Source organism: Microcaecilia unicolor, chromosome 11 (assembly GCF_901765095.1).
Source record: "Microcaecilia unicolor chromosome 11, aMicUni1.1, whole genome shotgun sequence".
In the NCBI taxonomy this organism is placed as follows: domain Eukaryota; kingdom Metazoa; phylum Chordata; class Amphibia; order Gymnophiona; family Siphonopidae; genus Microcaecilia; species Microcaecilia unicolor.
In genome coordinates this window covers 32,384,148-32,405,341 of record NC_044041.1, presented here as the reverse complement: position 1 = coordinate 32,405,341, position 21,194 = coordinate 32,384,148, and the positions used below count along the sequence as shown (strand labels likewise).

Genomic DNA, 21,194 nt, shown 5'->3' with positions numbered 1-21,194 from the left:
TACAGTGTGAGACATAGAGTGTGTGAGAGACAGTGTGTAAGAGTGAGAGAGAGAAAGACATTGACTGTGAGAGACAGTGTGTAAGAGTGAGAGAGAGAAAGACATTGACTGTGAGAGAGAGAGTGTGTGTGAGAGAGAGAGAGTGTGTGCGTGACAGAGATACCTCCCCCCCCCACTGGTGTCAGGCCCCCCCTCTGGTGTCTGAGCGTTACTGTGCAGTACGCTGAGCTCTAGCTGTGCTTCAAGGAACTGACCAATCCTATTTAATAGAATGCACCTCCAACATTCTGAAGCCGAGAAACCTCATGTGGTTGGTCACTTCTGCTTGTGACGAACCCGGAAGTACGTGATGTCAATTCAGGAGATGGATACAGAGAGCAGGAATGCCTCAGCTATGCAGTCAGCTTCAGAATGTTGGAGGTGCGTTTTATTATATAGGATATAGACCTTATAGACCTACCAAACAGGAACTCTACTAAATCATCACGCATGTTCCTGAACCTTCACTACCCCAACTGCAAAGGAGTGAAATAGAAATTAACATATGCATCCAGTTTCTCCTATATAAGTACGCAAAAGGTCCATCGAGGACAGGATGCTGGGCTCAGTGGACCCTTGGTCTTTTCCCAGTGTGGCGTTACTTATGTAGTTATGTACTTATAATATGGAACAAACTACCTAAATCAATAAAAACAACATACGACATAAATAATTTCTGCAAATTATTGAAAACTAACCTATTCCACAAAGCATACTACAATAATCCATCCTAAATTCCAGTTAATCAAAATTTTACACCAAATCTTCACTAAACTTAATTCTGTACTTCCCGATTGTCCATACTAATCAACAAGATTGAAGTTTAATATTTCTGATTGTCCACGTTAATCTATCACGATTGAATTTAATTCAACATCTCTTATTTCTGAATATGAAAAATGCACTTTCTGTAACCGTATTCCTAATCCTCTCTGTCTCCGTCACCTTAAATATGCATTTCTCTTCCGGAATTGGTGATCACCATTATGGAAAACGTAAGCCACATTGAGCCTGTAAATAGGTGGGCAAAATGTGGGATACAAATGCAACAAATAAATAAATAAATAAATAATGGGCACCTTAGGCATTTAGCACTAAATCCACTAGCATACCTTAGTAAAAGGGGCCATAATTTAAAGGCCCTTTTACAATGCCGTGGTAGAGCTACCACGCCATTGCCGTTTACCAATCTGGAACTACCACCTCCTAAAAAAGGTGGCAGTAGAGCTTCCCCCAGAAGTGGCTGCTCAGCAAGTGTGTACTTAACACACAGCCATTTCCTTATTTGTTGCCTTTTATCCGCTGTGGGGGGCCTTGGGGAATGACAAATCCACACACTGATGCTACCGCAGGGTCCCTTTTACCACCACTTGGTTAATTTCTTGACTAGATTTTAGGAGTTAATCTTCTCTTCCTTGGGTCCAAACAGAATCAAGTTGATCAATGGATTGTAAACTTATTCAATTCATTAATTTAGAACGTCATACCATTATGCTTCATATACATGCTGTACAAGCTGGGAGGAGGCCACATTTCCTTATTGTATGCCCTCTTAAAAGTATGTACAGGCAGTGAGTGTTCCTAGCCTGTTCGCCACCTAGGGTAAGTCGCTGCTGTGCCCCCCTTGAAGCGCATAACACCCCCCCGGCGTGTCACCCTTCCCCGAAGCACATCACCAGACCTTTCTTCCCAGCAAGGAGGTGTGGGAGTGGCTGTCAGCTCTGCCAGTCCCAGTGGCGTAGCCAGACCTGACATTTTGGGTGGGCCCAGAGCTGATATGGGTGGGCACTAGGTGTGCGTAGTGTTTCTTGGGATACTCCCTAATAATGCCTTAGAGTGCACTTGATGATGGATTTCTAAGTAAACAGTCTATGCAACAGCTCTCCTGCATTAACACAAACCACATACCTGGTTCATGGAACACCGACATTTTTAAATATAGTGATTTTATCCCTATATCTTAAACGTGACCAAATATGACTGCTATAAGGCAAACATGTCAATGGCACATATCCTTCAAACTTTGCTTTGTAACAAATGCAAATGCCTGATGAAGCTGTATTCATAAAACAGGTCAATTCTGAAACTGACATTCCCATTTAAAAAGCCAGAGAAGTCAGACTCATATAGATCCCCACACGAACTACATGCACACAGAATCTTTTACGTTGGTCACATGCAGAACAGACCACCCCTTACAACCTGCAGAATAAAACACAAAAAAAATTGCAAATCACAGAGATGGCAAATTACCCAGTTCCAGGCTTCAGATTTTGTGCAGTCCTGATTTAAACTTTATAACCCAAATCAGTGTGGGATTTGCAGTGCCTGATTCTGCCCATGGAAATCAGTGCTGCAAGTCCCATAACAATAGGGTGGTCAGAAATGCAGGACTGTCCCAAAATCTCCAGCCTGGAACTGTAGCCTGGCATCAACCCTGCCCTTCCCCCTCCCCCATAGTTTGGCATCAGCTGCGGGAGAATAGGCAGCGACAGCGATCAAAGCAGTGGCGTACCTAGGGTAGTTGACACCCGGGGCTGGTCATTTTTTAACACCCCCTCCAAAATCCAGTACCAGGCATACCGAGAATACAAAACACTCAGGACCTATAGAGCAATTGTAGCATACCATAAGCAGTCATTTCTACAAGTCACACAAGGAAAAGGAAAGCATCTTAAACACTACAGTGAGCACTAGAACATCAATTCACCTATTGTAAAACGAAACCAGACAGAATAGTACAGATCGTCAATCCTGCACAGTCAATGCCAACTGAAAGCCATGTCTTTTTCACAAACACAGATACACCCTAATCCACTATAGAATAAGTAATCATAAACTTTCTATTTAGACAAAAATTAAACTGAACCCCCAAGATGCCAAACTCTGCATACAATGCAATGCCACAGAAACAGAAAATGTCCCCTAGTACTACGCAAAATATAAAGACAGCAGATGTAAATTTGAAAAAAAACCTAACAAATACCAATCACCACTTTACAAATTAACAAATAGAAATAAAACAAACATTTATTATAAACATTTATTAACACATCTACAATACTACTTTATCCTAAAGCAAAAAAATAAAAATATATATTTTAGTTACAGTTTGTTGTCTCTGGTTTCTGCTTTCCTCATCTTCTTTTCACTGTCTTCCTTCCATCCAGCACCTGTCTTCGCTCTCTCTCTTCCATCCACTGTCTGCCCTTTCTCTCTGCCCCTTCAATCCACCATTTGCCCTCTCTCTCCCATCCATCCAGGGTCTGCCCTCCCTCTCGCTGCCCCTTTTTTTTGGCCCCCAGTTCCAGCCCCATTATCCCACCTGCCCCTAGTTCCAGCCCTAGCCCACATCTCCCACCTGCCCCTCCTTTTCAGTCCCCAGTTTCAGCCCCACTATCCCACCAGTCCCCAGTTTCAGCCCCAGCCCTTTTCTCCCACCAGTCCAGAGCGTCAGCCCCCTGCCACTTCTCCCTGTCCCCTTTTCAGCCCCCAGCCCGCACAGTTTCAGCCTCTGCCCCTTTTCAGCCCCCAGTTCTAGTACTAGCCCCCTTATCCCACCTACCCTCCTTTTCAGCCCCCAGTTCCCTTCATCCACATGTCTTGCATTAGGCCCCCCTTTTCAGCCCCAGACCCATTCTCCCACCTGCCCCAGGCATGGCACCATTCTCCCTCCTGCCCCCTTCTCAGACCCCAGTTCCAACTCCAGGCCCCTTCTCCCTTCTGAGCCCACCCCACCCACACCCAGTCCCCTTCTCCCATCAGAGCCCCCCTCCCCGACCCAGTCCCCTTCTCCCATCTGAGCCCCCCTCCCCGACCCAGTCCCCACCTGCCTACCAGCTCCTTCAACTGTCAGATGACCCTCTTCTACTACTACTACTTATCATTTCTATAGCGCTACTAGACGTACGCAGCACTGTACACTTGAACATGAAGAGACAGTCCCTTGCTCGACAGAGCTTACAATCTAATCAAGACAGACAAACAGGACCAATAAGAGATAAGGACAAAGAGCAGCAAGATTCCGGAATCCCAAGGAGTAGCAAGATTCTGTGCGGAATCCCAAAGAGCAGCAACATTCCAGAATCCCAAGACTACTACTACTACTTATCATTTCTAAAGCGCTACTAGACGTATGCAGCACTGTACACTTGAACATGAAGAGACAGTCCCTGCTCGACAGAGCTTACAATCTAATTAGGACAGACAAACAGGACAAATAAGGGATAAGGACAAAGAGTAGCAAGATTCGGGGCGGAATCCCAAAGAATAGCAAGATTCTGAGCGGAATCCCAAAGAGTAGCAAGATTCTGGAATCCCAAAGACTACTACTACTTATCATTTCTATAGCACTACTAGACATACGCAGCACTGCACACTTGAACATGAAGAGACAGTCCCTGCTTGACGAAGCTTACAATCTAATTAGGACAGACAGACAGAACAAATAAGGGATAAGGACAAAGAGTAGCAAGATTCTGTGCAGAATCCCAAAGAGTAGCAAGATTCCGGAATCCCAAGACTACTACTACTACATATCATTTCTAAAGCGCTACTAGACGTACGCAGCACTGTACACTTGAACATGAAGAGACAGTCCCTGCTCGACAGAGCTTACAATCTAATTAGGACAGACAAACAGGACAAACAAGGGAATATTAAAGTGAGGATTATAAAATAAGGGTTCTGTACAAGTGAATAAAGGTTAGGAGTTACAAGCAGTTTAAAAGGAGTTAAAAGAGAGGATCTGGAATTCCCCTTGAAGCTCTGGTGAAAGAAAGAAGAGAAATCAGGGCTCCAAGTCTCTTTAAACCTTGGGATGTCTGCATGGTGGGTGGGTGACCTGTCAATAATTGGGCTGCCTGGCAATCTCTTATGAAAACTGCTGGGGGGAGGGACAGCAGAAGGAAGGAAGGGCTTAGTATCCGCATGCATAGTAGTGTGCCAATACTCAGAAACAGGGAGCTCCAGTTAATATAATCATGAAGGTGAAAAGTTAACATAGATTTCTGCATTAAACCAAGCTGTGCCAATGTTTAAAGCTGACATGCACTATATTTTTTTGAATATTAATCAAATTATTTAAATTTCAACAAGGAAGTCAGTATTGAAACATAAAAACCGGACTGAATTAGTGTTAACATACAGACTGTAAAGCATGTTAATTCTGCGTTAATACCAAAGTGAGGACTAAACTTACTAAAAAGGCCCCTCAGTATTCAGCCTTCATAAATAAATGACATTAGGACACTATCTCACTTGATCTTTTTGTAAATTTGCTTCTTCCACCAGTTGCACGCTGTCTCGCACTCTTGCCAAAGCCTCATATCTCTCTTCTTCCAGATCTGAACACTTTGCTTGAAGCTCCCCGGCTTGTTTTTCCAAACTCGTTCTTTCTCTTCCTAATTGCTCCGCATCTTGGGCAGCACCCAGCCTTTAAAAAAATAAATAATCGGCGAAGCGCCTCGCGTCTGCTCTGCATTGCTGTACAGCAAGCAAACTGCCTCGTCGCGTCAGCCTTTCCTTCACTGTGTCCCGCCCTCGCAGAAATAGGAAGTTACATCAGAGGGCGGGACACAGTGAAGGAAAGGCCGACGTGACGAGGCAATTTGCTTGCTCTACAGCAGTGCAGAGCAGACGCGAGGCGCTTCGCCGATTTATTTTTTTCTTTAAGGCTGGGTGCTGGAGAAGAGGGTCGTCTGACAGTGGAAGGAGCTGGTGCGGACCGCCCCGCCCTTGGTACGAGCATGTTGGCTGGGCGGGCCTGGAAGGAAAGTGGGTGGGCCTGGGCCCGTCCAGCCCCGCCCGTGGCTACGCCCCTGGCCGGTCCCCTGTCCCGGAACAGGAAGTAACATTAGAGGGGGCAGGGGACCGGAAGAGCCAACAGATGCACCCCTGCTCTGTGCACTCCCTTACTGCCTGCACTCGGGGTGGACCGCCCCCACCACCCTGCCTTGGTACACTACTGCATTCAAACCATCACTCAAAAGCTCATAGAAATAAATTATACTCGTCATAATTCTGTTGATGGTTATTTATGATCAATTAGAGTGCAGAGAGTCATTTAGAAGCAACTGAAACCCATAGTTCCTGTGACATTAACTCCATGGGAGTCTGAACATAAGAATAGCCATACTGGGCCAGACCAATGGTCCATCAAGCCCAGTATCCTGTTTCACAAGTACCTGACAGAATCCCAAAGAATAGCAAGATTCCGGAATCCAAAAGAGTAGCAAGATTCCAGAATCCCAAAGAGTAGCAAGATTCTATGCTACCAATCCCAGGGCAAGCAATGGCTTCCTCATTTCCACATTTTATAGAAATGCTTAATGCTAGAAATAATTGTTACCATATTTTTCTTCAGCATGCAGTATCTCTCTAACTTTATAATCTTGCACACACAATTTGACATTTACTCATGGATTCTATATATGGAGCTCAAATTTGGGCATGATGCTGAGATGTGCACACAATTTAATTGCTTAATGCATTTTCAATTAGCAATAATTGGGTGCTAACAACCAATTATTGACATTTATTGGCAACAATTAGGTTTTGCGCATGCGATTGGCTGTGAGCTATTTTATAATGCTGGGCACCCAAATCCCATAGCGCACAACCCAAATGGGGTGTGGCCATAGGAGGGGCATGGGTGTGTCAAGGGCATTCCAAAAAACATTTCCCGCATTGTTACAGGACACTGGCTCAGCATGCCCAACTTGGGCACCAGTATTTGCACCTGGTTTCAGCAGGCGTAAGTCTGATGCCCAAAGTTAGGGTGCAGGAATCGGCGCTAAGCACAATTCTAGAAAGGGAGTGCACCCTTCACAGAATCATGCTCAGCGCCAATCTTTTCCTGGCATCCATTTTTGATCTATAAAGTTTTCACCTTAGGGCCTTATTCTATAAAGGTTATGCTCCTAAATTATGAGTTTAACATACTCCTAAATGTATGCTAAATCTATGAGCGTAATAGGCCCTAAATTAGAAGGATAAATTTAGGAGCACAGATTATACAGAATAAGGCCCATAAAACATCAAGGATTCGAATGAACATCATTTTAACTAATTGGAAGACACAATGGCATCAGATGCTCATAAAAAAAGAGCTATGAGACCTCTTACAGCACTCAGCTATTCCAAATCAGTGGCATACCAAGGGGGGGGGGGCGGTAGGGGCGGTCCATCCCGGGTGCACGCCGCTGGGGGGTGCCGCGGCGCGCCTGCTGCGAGAGTTCACTAACTTCTCTCGTTCGCTGCAGCTCCCTCTGCCCCGGAACAGGTTACTTCCTGTTCCGGGGCAGAGGGAGCTGCAGCGAACGAGCAAAGTTAGTAAACTCGCAGCAGGCACGCGCTGCAGCACCCCCCCCCCCAGCGGCATGCACCCGGGGGGGGGGTCTTTCGCTGGGGGGGGGGTTCGCGCTGCATCAGGGGGGGGGCACTGCACCCGGTGGGCGGGGCGCCGCCCCGAGTGTCCGCCCCCCTAGGAACGCCACTGTTCCAAATCAAAGCTTCTTAACTTGTCATCAATCACTTGCTGAAGTATCTGTACTTTATTCATCTAAATAACTAAGTACAACACAACAACACGCCTCCCTGATTACGAATGTCTTTTTTTCTACAACTGTTTGACTAGATCCATATGTTAAGCTTACTACTCTTGTCATCTTTGTAACACCAATTGTATTTCTGTACCCTGAAATGGTGATACCATTACAGGTGTTTGTAATCCACATTGAGCCTGCAAATAGGTGGGAAAATGTGGGATACAAGTGCAATAAATAAATAAATAAAATTCTATATAAGACAGCTAGAAAATCTGCATGGGAAACATTTCTGCCTAAGCATATTCTATAAGGAGTGCCTATATTTAGGTGCAGTATATAGAATACTCTTAATTGATATCCCAGCTCCTAAAACAACACGCCTCCATTTATACCAATGAAAACGTGCCGTAAATCCCGGTGCGTAGATTTAGGCGCATTGGGCTATATTCTATAACAATGCATGCAAATTTTGGAATGCCCATGAAATACCCACTTCCCCGCGCATAACCATGCCCCTTTTTGCCTGCGCGCATTAGAATTTAGTCGCAGTGCATTACAGAATACACTTAGCAAGTTGTGCATGTAAAATTCTAATAAGTACATAAGTATTGCCATATTGGAACAGACCAAAGGTCCATCAAGCCCAGCATCCTGTTTCCAACAGTGGCCAATCCAGGTCACAAATACCTGGCAAGATCCTTAAAAAGTACAAAACATTTTATAAAGCTTATCCCAGAAACAGTGGATTTTTCCCGTCCATTTAATAACGGTCTATAGACTTTTCCTTTAGGAAGCCATCCAAACCTTTTTAAAACACCGCTAAGCTAACCACCTTTATCACATTCTCTGGCAATGAATTCCAGAGTTTAATTGCCAATTAGTGCTCATTATTGCTTTTTAAGTGCTGCTAACAATGCTGATTGGCTTATTAAGCCAATTAAGTTACACACGTTGTTACAGAATACGCTTGGATTTTGGCGTGGAATGCTACATGCGCTATACAGAATCCAGGAGACACTGCCCAGATTTGGTCATGCTCCTGAGATGTATGTGCAATTTAATTAGCTAACAAGCTGTCAACCATCAATAATTGGATGCTAGCAACCAATTATTGACTTTAATTGGCACTGATTAGGATTTGCACACACATCTGGCTATGTGATATTCTATAATGCTGGGCACCTAAATCCTATAGAGGTCCTTTTACTATGCTACAGTAAAAGGGGACTTGTGCTAGCATCAGCAGTTAAAAGGCTGGCCATTTCAGTGGGAAGCCCTTACCACCACCCATTGGGATGATGGCAAGTGCTCCCGTGTTAACCCGGCAGTAACCGGGCAGTGCGGTTAAGTTCCGGTGCTACAAAAATCCAAAAAATGACTGTAGTGCCGTAAATGGTGCTTGCTGGGGGTGGGAACTACCGCTAGGTTCCTGCGGTACTTCTAGATTGCTGTGCGGCAAGCCTGTTGCTGCATGCCAACCCTTTAGTAAAAGGATCCCATAGGGGAAGATTCTATGTACAGCGCCTAAAACATTGGCGCTGAAATCAGTGCCAAATAAGCATATTCTATAATCGGTGCCTCGATTTAGGCGCCGATTATACAATACACTCAGTTGACATTTCAGCGCCTAAATCTACGCACATCCATTTACACCAATGGAAATTTGGTATAAATCCTTGTGCGTAGATTTAGCCTCACTGGGCCACCATATTCCATAACTAGGCACATGAATTTCAGAACGCCCATGAAACGCCCATTTCCCCGCCCACAACCACACCCCTTTTTACCTGCACGCATTAGAAGTTTGGCGCACATTGTTACAGAACACCCTTAGCGAGCTGTGCGCCTAAATTCTAATCAGTGTCAATTAATGCTCATTATTGCTTGTTACGTGCTGATATCAGCGCTCATTAGCTTGTTAAGCTTGCTAAATTATGCACATTATTATAGAATCAGGGCTGATTTGGGCGCCCATTTCTAGGCACGCTATATAACATCCAGGGAATAGCGTGCAACCAAAAGGGGTGTGGCCATTGGAGGGGCATGGATGGGTGAGGGGCACACTGCAGCTCCTTGTGACTCTGGACAAGTCATTTAACACTCCATTGGCCCAGGTATAAATAACTACCTGTATTTACTACGTAAACCGCTTTGAATGTAGTTGCAAAAACCACAGAAAGGCGGTATATCAAGTCATCGGAGCCAACTCTGTGGGTGCCGTGGGTGCTTGAGCACCCCCAATATTGAGAAATTTTTTTTGTATGTGTCCAAGGAGGGGTCATTTCCATTGGGCTTAGCACCCTCAATAATTTTGAAAAGTTGGTTCCTATGTATCAAGTCCCATTTCCATTTCCCTTTCCAAAACGTTGCACACCGTGTTATAGAATAACGGTTCAGGGCGTTCAACTTGGGCACCAGGATTTACACCAAGTATCAGCAGGCGTAAATCTGGCAGCCAGAGAATCAGTGCTAAGTGCTATTATATAAAGGGCAGGGCACACCCCTTATCAAACATTTTTTAGAATTCCCCTCTATGTGACTATGCATTCAAGAATCTTACATGAAAGCGTCACTAGTGGAAGAAGAACTGCAGTTGATAAATCTTGGAAAAGGAATGAATAGTTTCTTACCTCTGGGGATCGTAGCAAATTTTGAAACACTGCATAAGCCATAATGGAGCTGGAACCTATAATACTGAGAGAAGGATAAAACAGTGTGGTTTGACATGTTAGTCCACTGTAAAGGTAATAAATAAAAATGTCTAATTATTACCTGAGAGAAAGATGTATCTGTGAAGAATGCTTTTGACATTTCTTACTTATCCGACTTTGGGAGCCAGTTACTAACATTAAGGGCTCCAGATCCTATACAGGAGCAGACTGAGAGTGATTTGGGCCCCCGGGCTCTGAAGGTGGCCTGGGCCCCCCGCCCGGCTGCTGCCTGACACCCCCACTTCTGCCGCGCTGCTGCCCCCCTACCACCACAGCTGACGCTCCCGCTGTCCCGGGCCTACCTGAAGGGCCCCGGTGCTCTAGTGGTCTCTGCGGGGGGGTGTGTGTGTGGAGCATGTTATTTCCTGCCTGTTGTGCTGACGCTATTCCCCGCCTGCCAGCGCTGTTGTGTTTTCAAAATGGGGGCTGAGACTTCCCGAGGTAGTCTTGGAGGTCTCAACAGTCTGACTTCCACAGGGAGACTTGGCTGCCATTTTTAAAGTACAGTGGTGCCGGGCAGGAAGACTAGTGGTAGCACAATGGGCAGAAAAGAACATGTACCTGCCCCCCCCCCCCCCCGAGGCCACTAAATCACCAGCAGTGCACCTTTAACGGTAGGACCAGGGAGGCCTGTAATGTGCAGCAGGCATCTGGGCAAAGCCTCTGGGCCCTTGGGCACTGCCCGGTTGCCCGAATAGTCAGTCCGCCCATGATTCTATATATGGCGCCTGAAAGTTCCATGTGGAAAAAAAATACGTCTAGACATATTCTCTAAAGCAAACTTAAAGAACAGGCTTAAATTTCCATGCGGTATATAGAATATGCCGAGCACCTTTCTATGTGATCAAATTTAGTCGCGGTCATTTATGCCACGTTTTACTTGGTGCAAATCCCAATGTCTAAATTAGGCGCATTGTGGTTGTATTCTATAACAATGCATCTAGATTTTAGAAATGCCCATGGCCACGCCCCCTTTTCAACTATGCAACTTAGAATTTAAGCGCACCACATTACAGAATACACTTAGCGAGTTGAAAGTCTACATCTTAACTAATGCCAATTAGTCCTGATAATTGCTTTTTAACATCCAATTGACAACGCTGATTAGCTAGTTAGAATATGCTTTGTTTCCACGTGGAAATTAAGGCGCCATATATAGAATCCCAGGGTAAATGGGTAATATTAAGATGCGTTTTATTTGTGACAGGGACTATTTTATGCAGCGTACCTTGTAGCAAATAAGGCATGTTACCATTCTTAGTAAATGACCCTCTTTAATTTTAACTTAAACCTTACGCATTTCTTACTTTTCTTAAACTGAGGTTTTTTTTTAAGTTTTAATGGTTTTTATTAAGGATCAAAAGGAAGAGATAGCAAAGAGCTGAGCATCAATACAAGGCAAATGCAACAGCCATGTACACGAGAACGAAAAACAGGCATAACAGTGAATAAAGTTCTCTAAAGCTTGAAACAAAGGGAAAACTTAAGAACCAGGTTTTCACACCCTCCGCAAAACCCTCACTGCCACCCATCCCCTGAACCCTACACAGCTATGACGGCCCTGTTGTCTGAACTCTAAGATTCCAGGCCATCCTGGTAAGACGAGCATACCCATTAACTCTTTAATTGAGTTTTAAAAATGAAATACCTCATGGTGGCCGTGAAAAACTGTATCCATTCTATAGCGGAATATATCTAGAGAGAACAAAGAGAATAATGTTACAGTTCCTTAACAATATTTAAGTAGAGTTACTGCATGAACGAATAGAAGTGAAGGTTAATAAATACATTTTAAAAAGGTGACACACACTTTTGTATTGATCACTTGCCAACCCTTCCCCTTCAGGCTATCAGTTCAATACATTTTAGGATTCATTTCATTGCTCTAGTATTTGCCATCTCTGCAATCTGACAAAATGAGATTAGCTCCTGGAAGCTAGTTAAGAAATATATTACATTAGGGGCCTTTTTCCTAAGGTGTGCTAAGCCCTACTGTGCAGTGGCATAGCCACAGGTGGGCCTGGGTGGGCGGAGTAGCCTAGTGGTTAGTGCAGTGGACTTTGATCCTGGGGAACTGAGTTCAATTCCCACTGCAGCTCCTTGTGACTATGGGCAAGTCACTTAACCCTCCATTGCCCCAGGTACAAAATAAGTACCTGAATATATGTAAACCGCTTTGAATGTAGTTGCAAAAACCTCAGAAAGGTGGTATATCAAGTCCCATTTCCCTTTCCCTATTTGAAGATTCTACATGGAATGTTGCTGTTGGAGGAGTAGCCTAGTGGTTAGTGCAGTGGACTTTGATCCTGGGGAACTGAGTTCAATTCCCACTGCAGCTCCTTGTGACTATGGGCAAGTCACTTAACCCTCCATTGCCCCAGGTACAAAATAAGTACCTGAATATATGTAAACCGCTTTGAATGTAATTGCAAAAAACCTCAGAAAGGCGGTATATCAAGTCCCAGTTCCCTTCCCTTTCCCTTCAGGCCCACCCAACAGTAGCACACGTTTAGTGGTAGCTGGTGGGGATCCCCAGCTCCACCAGCTGAATACCTCCCCCTAATGGTAATGAAAACACTACTCTCCTTGATACTGTCACCTGCGCATGCTCAGTCTTTAGCGCATGCCTGCTGCAGACTATCAAGGTGGAAAGAAGCATTTTCTCGCCAGCTCAGATATTTTTTTTGTGGTGGTGCGGGGGGGTGGGGGTGGGGGGAGAACACTTTGTGCCCACCCACTTCTTGCCTAGGCCCACCCAAAATCTGTTGTCTGGCTACGCCCCTGCTACTGTGGGCTTAGGGGTCCTTTTACCAAGCTGTGATAAAAACGGCCCTGCACTAGCAGCGGGAGCCATTTTTACTTATTTATTTATTTATTGCATTTGTATCCCACATTTTCCCACCTATTTGCATGCTCAATGTGGCTTACAATGCTCCGTTATGGCTTTCGCCATTCCAGAGTAGAAGATACCAATTGGTGTTTCATAAAGATCATGGATGACATAATAGAATTAAGTAAACAGATATAGGAAGAAACAGTTCAGCATTTAAGGTAAAGTGATGATGTGTTACATTTACAGTTCTTGAGCATTGTGGTATGCCTTGTTAAAGAGATAGGTCGTCAGAGATTTACGAAAGTTGATTAGTTCGTAAATTGACCCCTCACTACCTCTCCTCTCTCATCTCTCCTTACATTTCTCCCCGTGAACTCCGCTCTCTGAACAAATCTCTCTTGTCGTGCCCTTTCTCCTCCACCGCTAACTCCAGACTTCGTTCCTTTTATCTTGCGGCACCTTATGCCTGGAACCATCCTCCCGAACCCATACGTCTAGCTCCATCTCTACCTGTCTTCAAATTTATGCTGAAAGCTCACCTTTTCACTACTGCCTTTGGCTCCTAACCACTACTCATTTGCCCCCCTCCCCTGTTCCTCTTTACCCTGTAATTTCCTTGCCCGTAATGTCTTGTCTGTTTGTGTTACCTAGATTGTAAGCTCTTTGAGCAGGGACTGTCTCTCTATGTCAACTGTACAGCGCTGCGTGCGTCTGGTAGCGCTATATAAATGCTATTAGTAGTAGTAGTAGGTTAAACGGTACTGCATTCCACAGCTGCGTACATATGTACATATGCTCACTGCAGCCCTTTTACCGCAGCTGGTAAAAAAAGGCTGAAAATAGCCATTGCCATGCAATAAGATTGCTCTTACCATATAGCACTTACTGCCACCGTTGAGGTGGCAGTAAGGGCTCCAACGCTAACCAAGCAGTAACTGGGTAGCGCACGGCACTGCCCAATTACCGCCGGGTTAGCACTGCGCTAAAAAATATGAGCCGATTTTCCCTAGCACGGGAAATGGCGCGTGCCAGGGCTGGAATTACCACCGGTGCCCATTTAGGGCCGGCGGTAGCTCCTGATTAGCATGTGGTAAAAGTGCCCCTTAGTGCTCCGAGAGGCTTACCACAAGATGTGCTAAAGCGTCTTGTAATAATCGTGCTTAAACTAATTTTTAAATAGTTTTTTTTTGAGGGACAGAGAGTGGGCTTGGAAGAGCTAACCCACTAGCAAGCTGGCGTCACCACGTACTACTGGGGAAATCCTATAAATGATCCCTAAAGTTAGGTGTGCAGAAACACATTCCGATGGATGCAAGGCACCAAAACGAGTCTGCAAAAGTAGTCCGGCAGAGAAACACACTTACGAGCCCAGTTATAAGCTAGCGCCTCAGTGTATCTGCATCCAACTGCAAAGGGGTGTTCCCATGGGAGGGGCATGAGCAGTTCAAGGGCGTTCCATAAAACTGCATGCAGTACTAGAATACCGCGAATGTGCGTCCAACTTGTGTGCCAGGATTTACGCGTATTTTCACTTGGTGTAAGTCTTTGATATGACAAAAGCGTTCATACGTTCTCATTTAGACCTGAAATGAGTGTACATCATAATTAAATGTGTCTTTCATGTTAGAAATCCGAATTAAAATTTTTGCTTTTTATTTCTGTGTTTATTTTGATTTCGAAGTTTGCCCTTATAATACTTAAGGACTTTCATTTTCAAGTTTCAACTGAATTTCAAACAAAAATTGCCAGCTCTTCTGAAAGGCAAAAATTGGTTTAAACTGATATTCACACAAATGTTATCACAGTAGCTGCCTTTTAAACATGTGATCACAGTTACAATCCCACAGGCCCAGCACAAACTCTTACTGTTCTAGCTAACAAAAGATGGGGAACAGACTGATGACTCTCAGCTCCGCGTCACTCTTAGACACCTGGAGCCAGACGGTACCCATAAGCCCATACTGCACCATCATAACTGGCCAGAACTGTGGAGTACAGGTGCAGCATGTGACTCCAAGACCTGATATGAGGGGCGTAGCCAGACCTCATGGTGAGAGGGGGCCAGAGCCCGAGGTTGGGGGCACATATTGAGTGCGACCCCCCCCCCACCGCCACACCTCGCCTCGCCTCCTCGTCCCCCCCCCATTTCCTCTCCTCGCCGCTTCGCCTCACAAACAAATACCTTTGCTGGTGGGGGGTCCCCAACCCACACCAGCCAAAGCCTTCTTTAGCGCCGGTCTCTGGTGCAGCCATGATCACAGCCTGCCCCCTGCTTTTTCTTCTTGCACAGGAGGAGCAAGAAGAAAGAAGAGCAGGAGGCAGGCTGCGAACACGGCTGCGCCGGAGACCAGCGCTGAAGAAGGCTTCAGCTGGTGGGGGTTGGGGACCCCCGCCAGCCAAACCAGGGGCCCGGATGAAATTTGCAGGGACCCAGGCCCCCGTGGCTCCCGTAGCTACGCCCCTGGTGTAGTGGGCTGAGATTCCGGGGAACTGAGTTTAGTTCCCAGTGCAGCTCCTTGAGACTCTGGGAAAGTTGCTTAACCCCCCCCCCCCCACCCCCCTATTGCCCCAGGTACAAAAACTGAGGGACCCTTTTACAAAGGTGCGGGAGGGCTAACGCACGGGTAGCATGCGCCCAATCGGCACTACCAATGGCAGTAATTTGAATTTTAGTGCACGATGAAACCTGAGGTAGAAAATAATGGTTACCCCGTGTGTAGCGCATGAGCCCTTACCGCTAGGTCAATGGGTGGTGGTCAGGGCTCAGGCTGTAAATAGGTGTGCGCTAATTTTAATATTAGCGCAGGCCCATTAAAAAATTGCTTTATTCTCAGCCATGGTACAGACTGGCCCAGCGCGCACCTAAAAGACGCAGCCACACTACCGCAGGCCACTTTTATACCATGGCTTTGTGAAAGGACACCTTAGATCGTAAGCCCACCAGGGACAGAGAAAGTACGCCTGCATATAGGGGTCCTTTTACTAAGGCACGCCCAAAAGTGGCATGTGCTGGTGTAGGTGTGTGTTTTGGACGCGCGCTGGTCCATTTCTTCAGCGCGCCTGGAAACAATGCATTTTTTTTAATATGGCGGAAAATGGACATGAGGCAAAATGAAAACCAGCGCACATCCATTTTCAGCCTGAGACCTTACTGCCACCCACTGACTTAGCGGTAAGGTCTCACGTGCTAACCGGGCAGTAAGCATCCAGTGTGCGTCAACTGCCAATTACCGCTGGGTAAGCGCCACGCAGTAGAAAATAGAAAATATTTTCTGCTGCATGCTTTGGACGCACCAAAAATGGAATTACCGCCCGGGGCATGTGGTAGCCGGGCGGCAGTGCCAATTTGATGTGCGCTGGATGTGCGGAGGTGCCTGCGCACCTTTGTACAAGGGTCCCGTAATGTGTGCAGAGCTGTGTACATCTAGTAGTTCTATAGAAATGATTAGTAGTATTTGGATAAGGAGATCAACGGAGAAAATAAACAAGCTGGCATAGCACAACATATCCCTGATCGACTTAATCCGATACCCAACCCTTATTAAACACATTTTTTTTTCATTCTATGAAAGTGTTCAAGTGTTCAAGAGTAAAGAAAACATATTTAGTTCCACTAGCTGAACCAGACAGGGAAACGGGAAAGTTGGGGCAACAAACAATTTATTGGAAAAGACCACAAATTCACATTAAACCCAAAGCGACCGTGTCTCAGTCAATGCCTGCATCAGAGGCGTAGCAATAGATCTGCCGATACTGCAAGAAATTTGTGACTCAATAAATTTATAATGTTAAAGGTGACTCTAATTAAGTATAACCTTAATATTTATAAAAGAGGCTGTAAATTGACTACTCATAAATACATTGTGATTTGCATTTAATAGGTCTTGGGGGACTTTGTAAGTCAATGAAAACAACAATCTTAGCAAATCACTTCTTCCCAACGCAGCAGGAAGTGAGACTAGACAAGAAACAAAACAGAAGAAAGGGATTCCACAGAAATGTAGATGGAAAGCTATGACCACAAATGCTCGCAGTCTAAGCAATAAAGTTCATGACCTTCAAGCCCTGATGTTGGAGGTAGACTTAGACATTGTTGACGTGGCTCAATGGTTCCCATGAATGGGATGCAAACATACCAGGCTATAATCTATTTAGGAAGGATAGAGATGGTCATAAAGGTGGAGGGGTAGCTCTGTATGTGAGAAATGATATCGCAGCGACTGAAATGACAGGGTTCTGGGGAAAGGAAGAAGCGATATAGATCACCTTAAAAAGAGAGGATAGAACCTCTGTCCATGTGGGTGTTGTCTACAGACCTCCGACAAAATTGGAGGAATTAGATAAAGATATTCAAAAGTTGGGAAAGAAGAGAGAGGTGCTGTTGATGGGAGATTTCAATCTGCCGGATGTAGATTGGAAGGTTCCATCTGCGCAATCGGAAAGAAGTAGAGAGATCGTGAATGCTTTCCAAAGTGCTCTGCTCAGACAAATGGTGATGGAACCCATGAGGGAGGGAGCGACGCTGGATCTGGTGCTCACAAATGAGGATAGTGTGTCAAATGTCCGAGTGGGTGCCCACCTGAGCAGCAGTGACCATCAAACAGTTTGGTTTGATATGACTGCTGAAGTGGAGGGCGGCCACTCAAAACTCAAGGTCCTGGATTTAGTAAAAAGGGGGAATACCTGAGGAAGGAGCTGATGGGCTGGGAGGACGTACAAGAAGTGGAAGGACAGTGGTCCACGCTGAAAGAAGCTATAAATAGGGCTACAAACCTTTATGTAAGGAGAGTAAATAAATGCAAGAGAAAAAGGAAACCGATATGGTTCTCCAAGCAAGTGGCTGAGAAAATAAAGGCTAAAGAGTTGGCGTTCCTGAAATACAGAAAAACTCAAAAAGAGGAACACGGAGAGGAATACCAGATGAAACTGAAAGAAGCCAAGAGAGAGATACATCTGGTGAAAGCGCAAGCGGAAGAACAAATGGCTAGAAATGTAAGGAGGGGTGACAAAAATTTCTTCAGATATATTAGTGAACGGCGAATGACTAAAAAGGGAATTGTGAGACTAAAAGATGCTGCGAACCGCTATGTAGATAATGATGAAGAAAAAGCAAATTTGATAAATAGATACTGTTAGAATATCAATGATATGCTTTGATGTCCCCATGCATACCTCCTACCCTCCCCCATCCTCCCACCCTGTCAGACTGTCATAGTAATGCTTGAATGTTTTCACTTATATACACTGTCAGCTAGCACATTTGCTTATTTCCGATCTGACAAAGAAGGGCAACCTTCGAAAGCTAATCAAGAAATGTATTAAGTTATGTCCAATAAAATAGGTATCATCTTATTTTCTTTTCCATGTTTTATTTTGTTTGATTTCTATGGAAAAGTAATGGAAGCGATGCTGAAGGAAAGGATAGTGAATTTCCTGGAAGCCAATAAGTTGCAAGATCCGAGACAACATGGTTTTACCAAAAGTAAATCGTGCCAAACGAATCTCATTGAATTCTTTGACTGGGTGACCGGAGAACTGAATCAGGGACGTGCTATAGATGTAATCTACTTAGATTTCAGCAAAGCTTTTGACACGGTTCCCCACAGGAGGCTCTTAAATAAACTGGACAGGCTGAAGATAGGACCTGAAGTGGTGAACTGGATTAGGAACAAGTTGATGGACAGACACTCGAATGAGGGAAAGGTGAGTAGTGGAGTGCCTCAGGGATCGGTGCTGGGGCCGATTCTGTTCAATATATTTGTGAGTGACATTACTGAAGGGTTAGAAGGTAAAGTTTGCCTTTTTGCGGATAATACTAAGATTTGTAACAGAGTGGACACCTGGGAGGGAGTGGAAAACATGAAAAAAGATCTGCAGAAGCTAGAAGAATGGTCTAAGGTTTGGCAACTAAAATTCAATGCGAAGAAATGCAAAGTGATGCACTTAGGGAGTAGAAATCCACGGGAGACGTATGTGTTAGGCGGTGAGAGTCTGATATGTACGGATGGGGAGAGGGATCTTGGGGTGATAGTATCTGAGGCTGAAGGCGACGAAACGGTGTGGCAAGGTGGTAACCATAGCTAGAAGGTTGTTAGGCTGTATAAAGAGAGGTGTGACCAGCAGAAGAAAGGGGGTGTTGATGCCCCTTTATACGTCGTTGGTGAGGCCCCACCTGAAGTATTGTGTTCAGTTTTGGAGGCTGTATCTTGCTAAGGATGTAAAAAGAATTGAAGCGGTGCAAAGAAAAGCTACAGAAATGGTATGGAATTTGCGTTACAAGATGTATGAGGAGAGACTTGCTGACCTCAACATGTATACCCTGGAGGAAAGGAGAAACAGGGGTGATATGATACAGACGTTCAAATATTTGAAAGGTATTAATCCGCAAACAAACCTTTTCCGTAGATGGGAAGGCAGTAGAACTAGAGGACATGAAATGAGATTGAAGGGGGGCAGACTCAAGAAAAATGTCAGGAAGTATTTTTTCACAGAGAGAGTGGTGGATACTTGGAGTGCCCTCCTGCGGGAGGTGGTGGAGATGAAAACGGTAACAGAGTTAAAAAATGTGTGGGATAAACATAAAGGAATCCTGTTCAGAAGGAATGGATCCTCAGAAGCTTAGCGGAGATTGGGTGGCAGAGCTGGTTGGGGAGGCGGGGCTAGTGGTTGGGAGGCGGGACTAGTGCTGCGCAGACTTTTACAGTCTATGCCCTGAAAATGGAAGATACAAATCAAGGTCAGGTATGCACATAAAGTAGCACATGTCATCTACTATGTTACTATCACGCTTATTTTCGAAAGAGAAGGACGCCCATCTTTAGACATAAATCGGGAGATGGGCGTCCTTCTTGCAAGGTCATCCAAATCGGCATAATCGAAAGCCAATTTTTTGACACCCTGAACTGCTTTCTGTCACGGGGACGACCAAAGTTCACGGGGGCGTGTCGGCAGGGTAGCAAAGGCGGGACTGGGGCGTGATTAGGAGATGGTCGTCCTTGGCCGATAATAGAAAAAAGAAGGGCGTCCTGACATGCACTTGGCCAACTTTACTTGGTCCATTTTTTTTCATGACCAAGCCTCAAAAAGGTGCCCCAACTGACCAGATGACCACTGGAGGGAATAGGGGATGACCTCCCCTTACTCCCCCAGTGGTCACTAACCCCCTCGCACCATAAAAATACTTTTTTGCCAGCCTCTATGCCAGCCTCAAATGCCATACTCAGGTCCATCGCAGCAGTATACAGGTCCCTGGAGCAGTTGTAGTGGGTGCAGTGTACTTCAGGCAGGCGGACCTGGGGGGGGGGGGGGTTGGGGGGCTCAGCACCCAAGGTAAGGGAGCTATGCACCTGGGAGCAATTTTTGAAGTCCACTGCAGTGCCCCCTAGGGTGCCCGGTTGGTGTCCTGGCATGTCAAAGGGACCAGTGCACTACAAATGCTGGCTCCTCCCACGACCAAAGGGCTTGGATTTGGACGTTTTTGAGATAGACGTATTTGGTTTCCATTATCGCCAAAAACCGAGGACGACCATCTCTAAGGTCAACCTAAATGTCAAGATTTGGGCATCCCCGACCGTATTATCGAAACGAAAGATGGACGTTTCAATAATATGGGTTTCCCCACCCCTTCGCCGGAACGTCCTTAGAGATGGACGCCCTTAGAGATGGTCGTCCCCGTTCGATTATGCCCCTCCACGTTACTATGTTACTATGTCAATGCTGCAGTGGAAATAAAATCCTCATGAAATCTCTTGAGGTTAGTGATATTCAATATGCTATCCATGTAATTATCTGGACAAATTAAACCAGTAAAAAGGCTGCGCTAAATTTATGCAGATAGCTATAAGAATAGCAGACTGGACATCCCCACTATCCTCCTGATTCGATAACAGTCGCCAAAAATTGCACATGCAAATTTAGACATGTCCCTGATTTGCATATGCAATTTAATGGAATAATGAGCCAATTAGTACAAATAATTGGCTTTTAATACGCAATTAGCACTAATTAGATTTAATTGGGACTTACATGCCTAAAACTTACATGTGGCCTGAAAAAAGCAGCACA

At 45.2% G+C, this 21,194-nt stretch overlaps 1 protein-coding gene across 3 annotated transcripts in view; it reads right to left on the bottom strand.

Annotated features, from left to right (window-relative positions):
- TMEM116 (transmembrane protein 116) overlaps positions 1-21,194 on the bottom strand; it is a 94,624-nt gene that overhangs the window by 63,197 nt on the left and 10,233 nt on the right. For all 3 annotated transcript variants that reach the window (XM_030219758.1, XM_030219757.1, XM_030219756.1), the window contains exons 2-3: positions 11,946-11,992; positions 10,217-10,280 (exon numbers count right to left, since the gene is read on the bottom strand). In XM_030219758.1, the coding sequence (XP_030075618.1) occupies positions 10,217-10,280; positions 11,946-11,950 (69 nt within the window). In that variant the 5' untranslated portion in view covers positions 11,951-11,992. The remainder of the gene's footprint in view (positions 1-10,216; positions 10,281-11,945; positions 11,993-21,194) is intronic.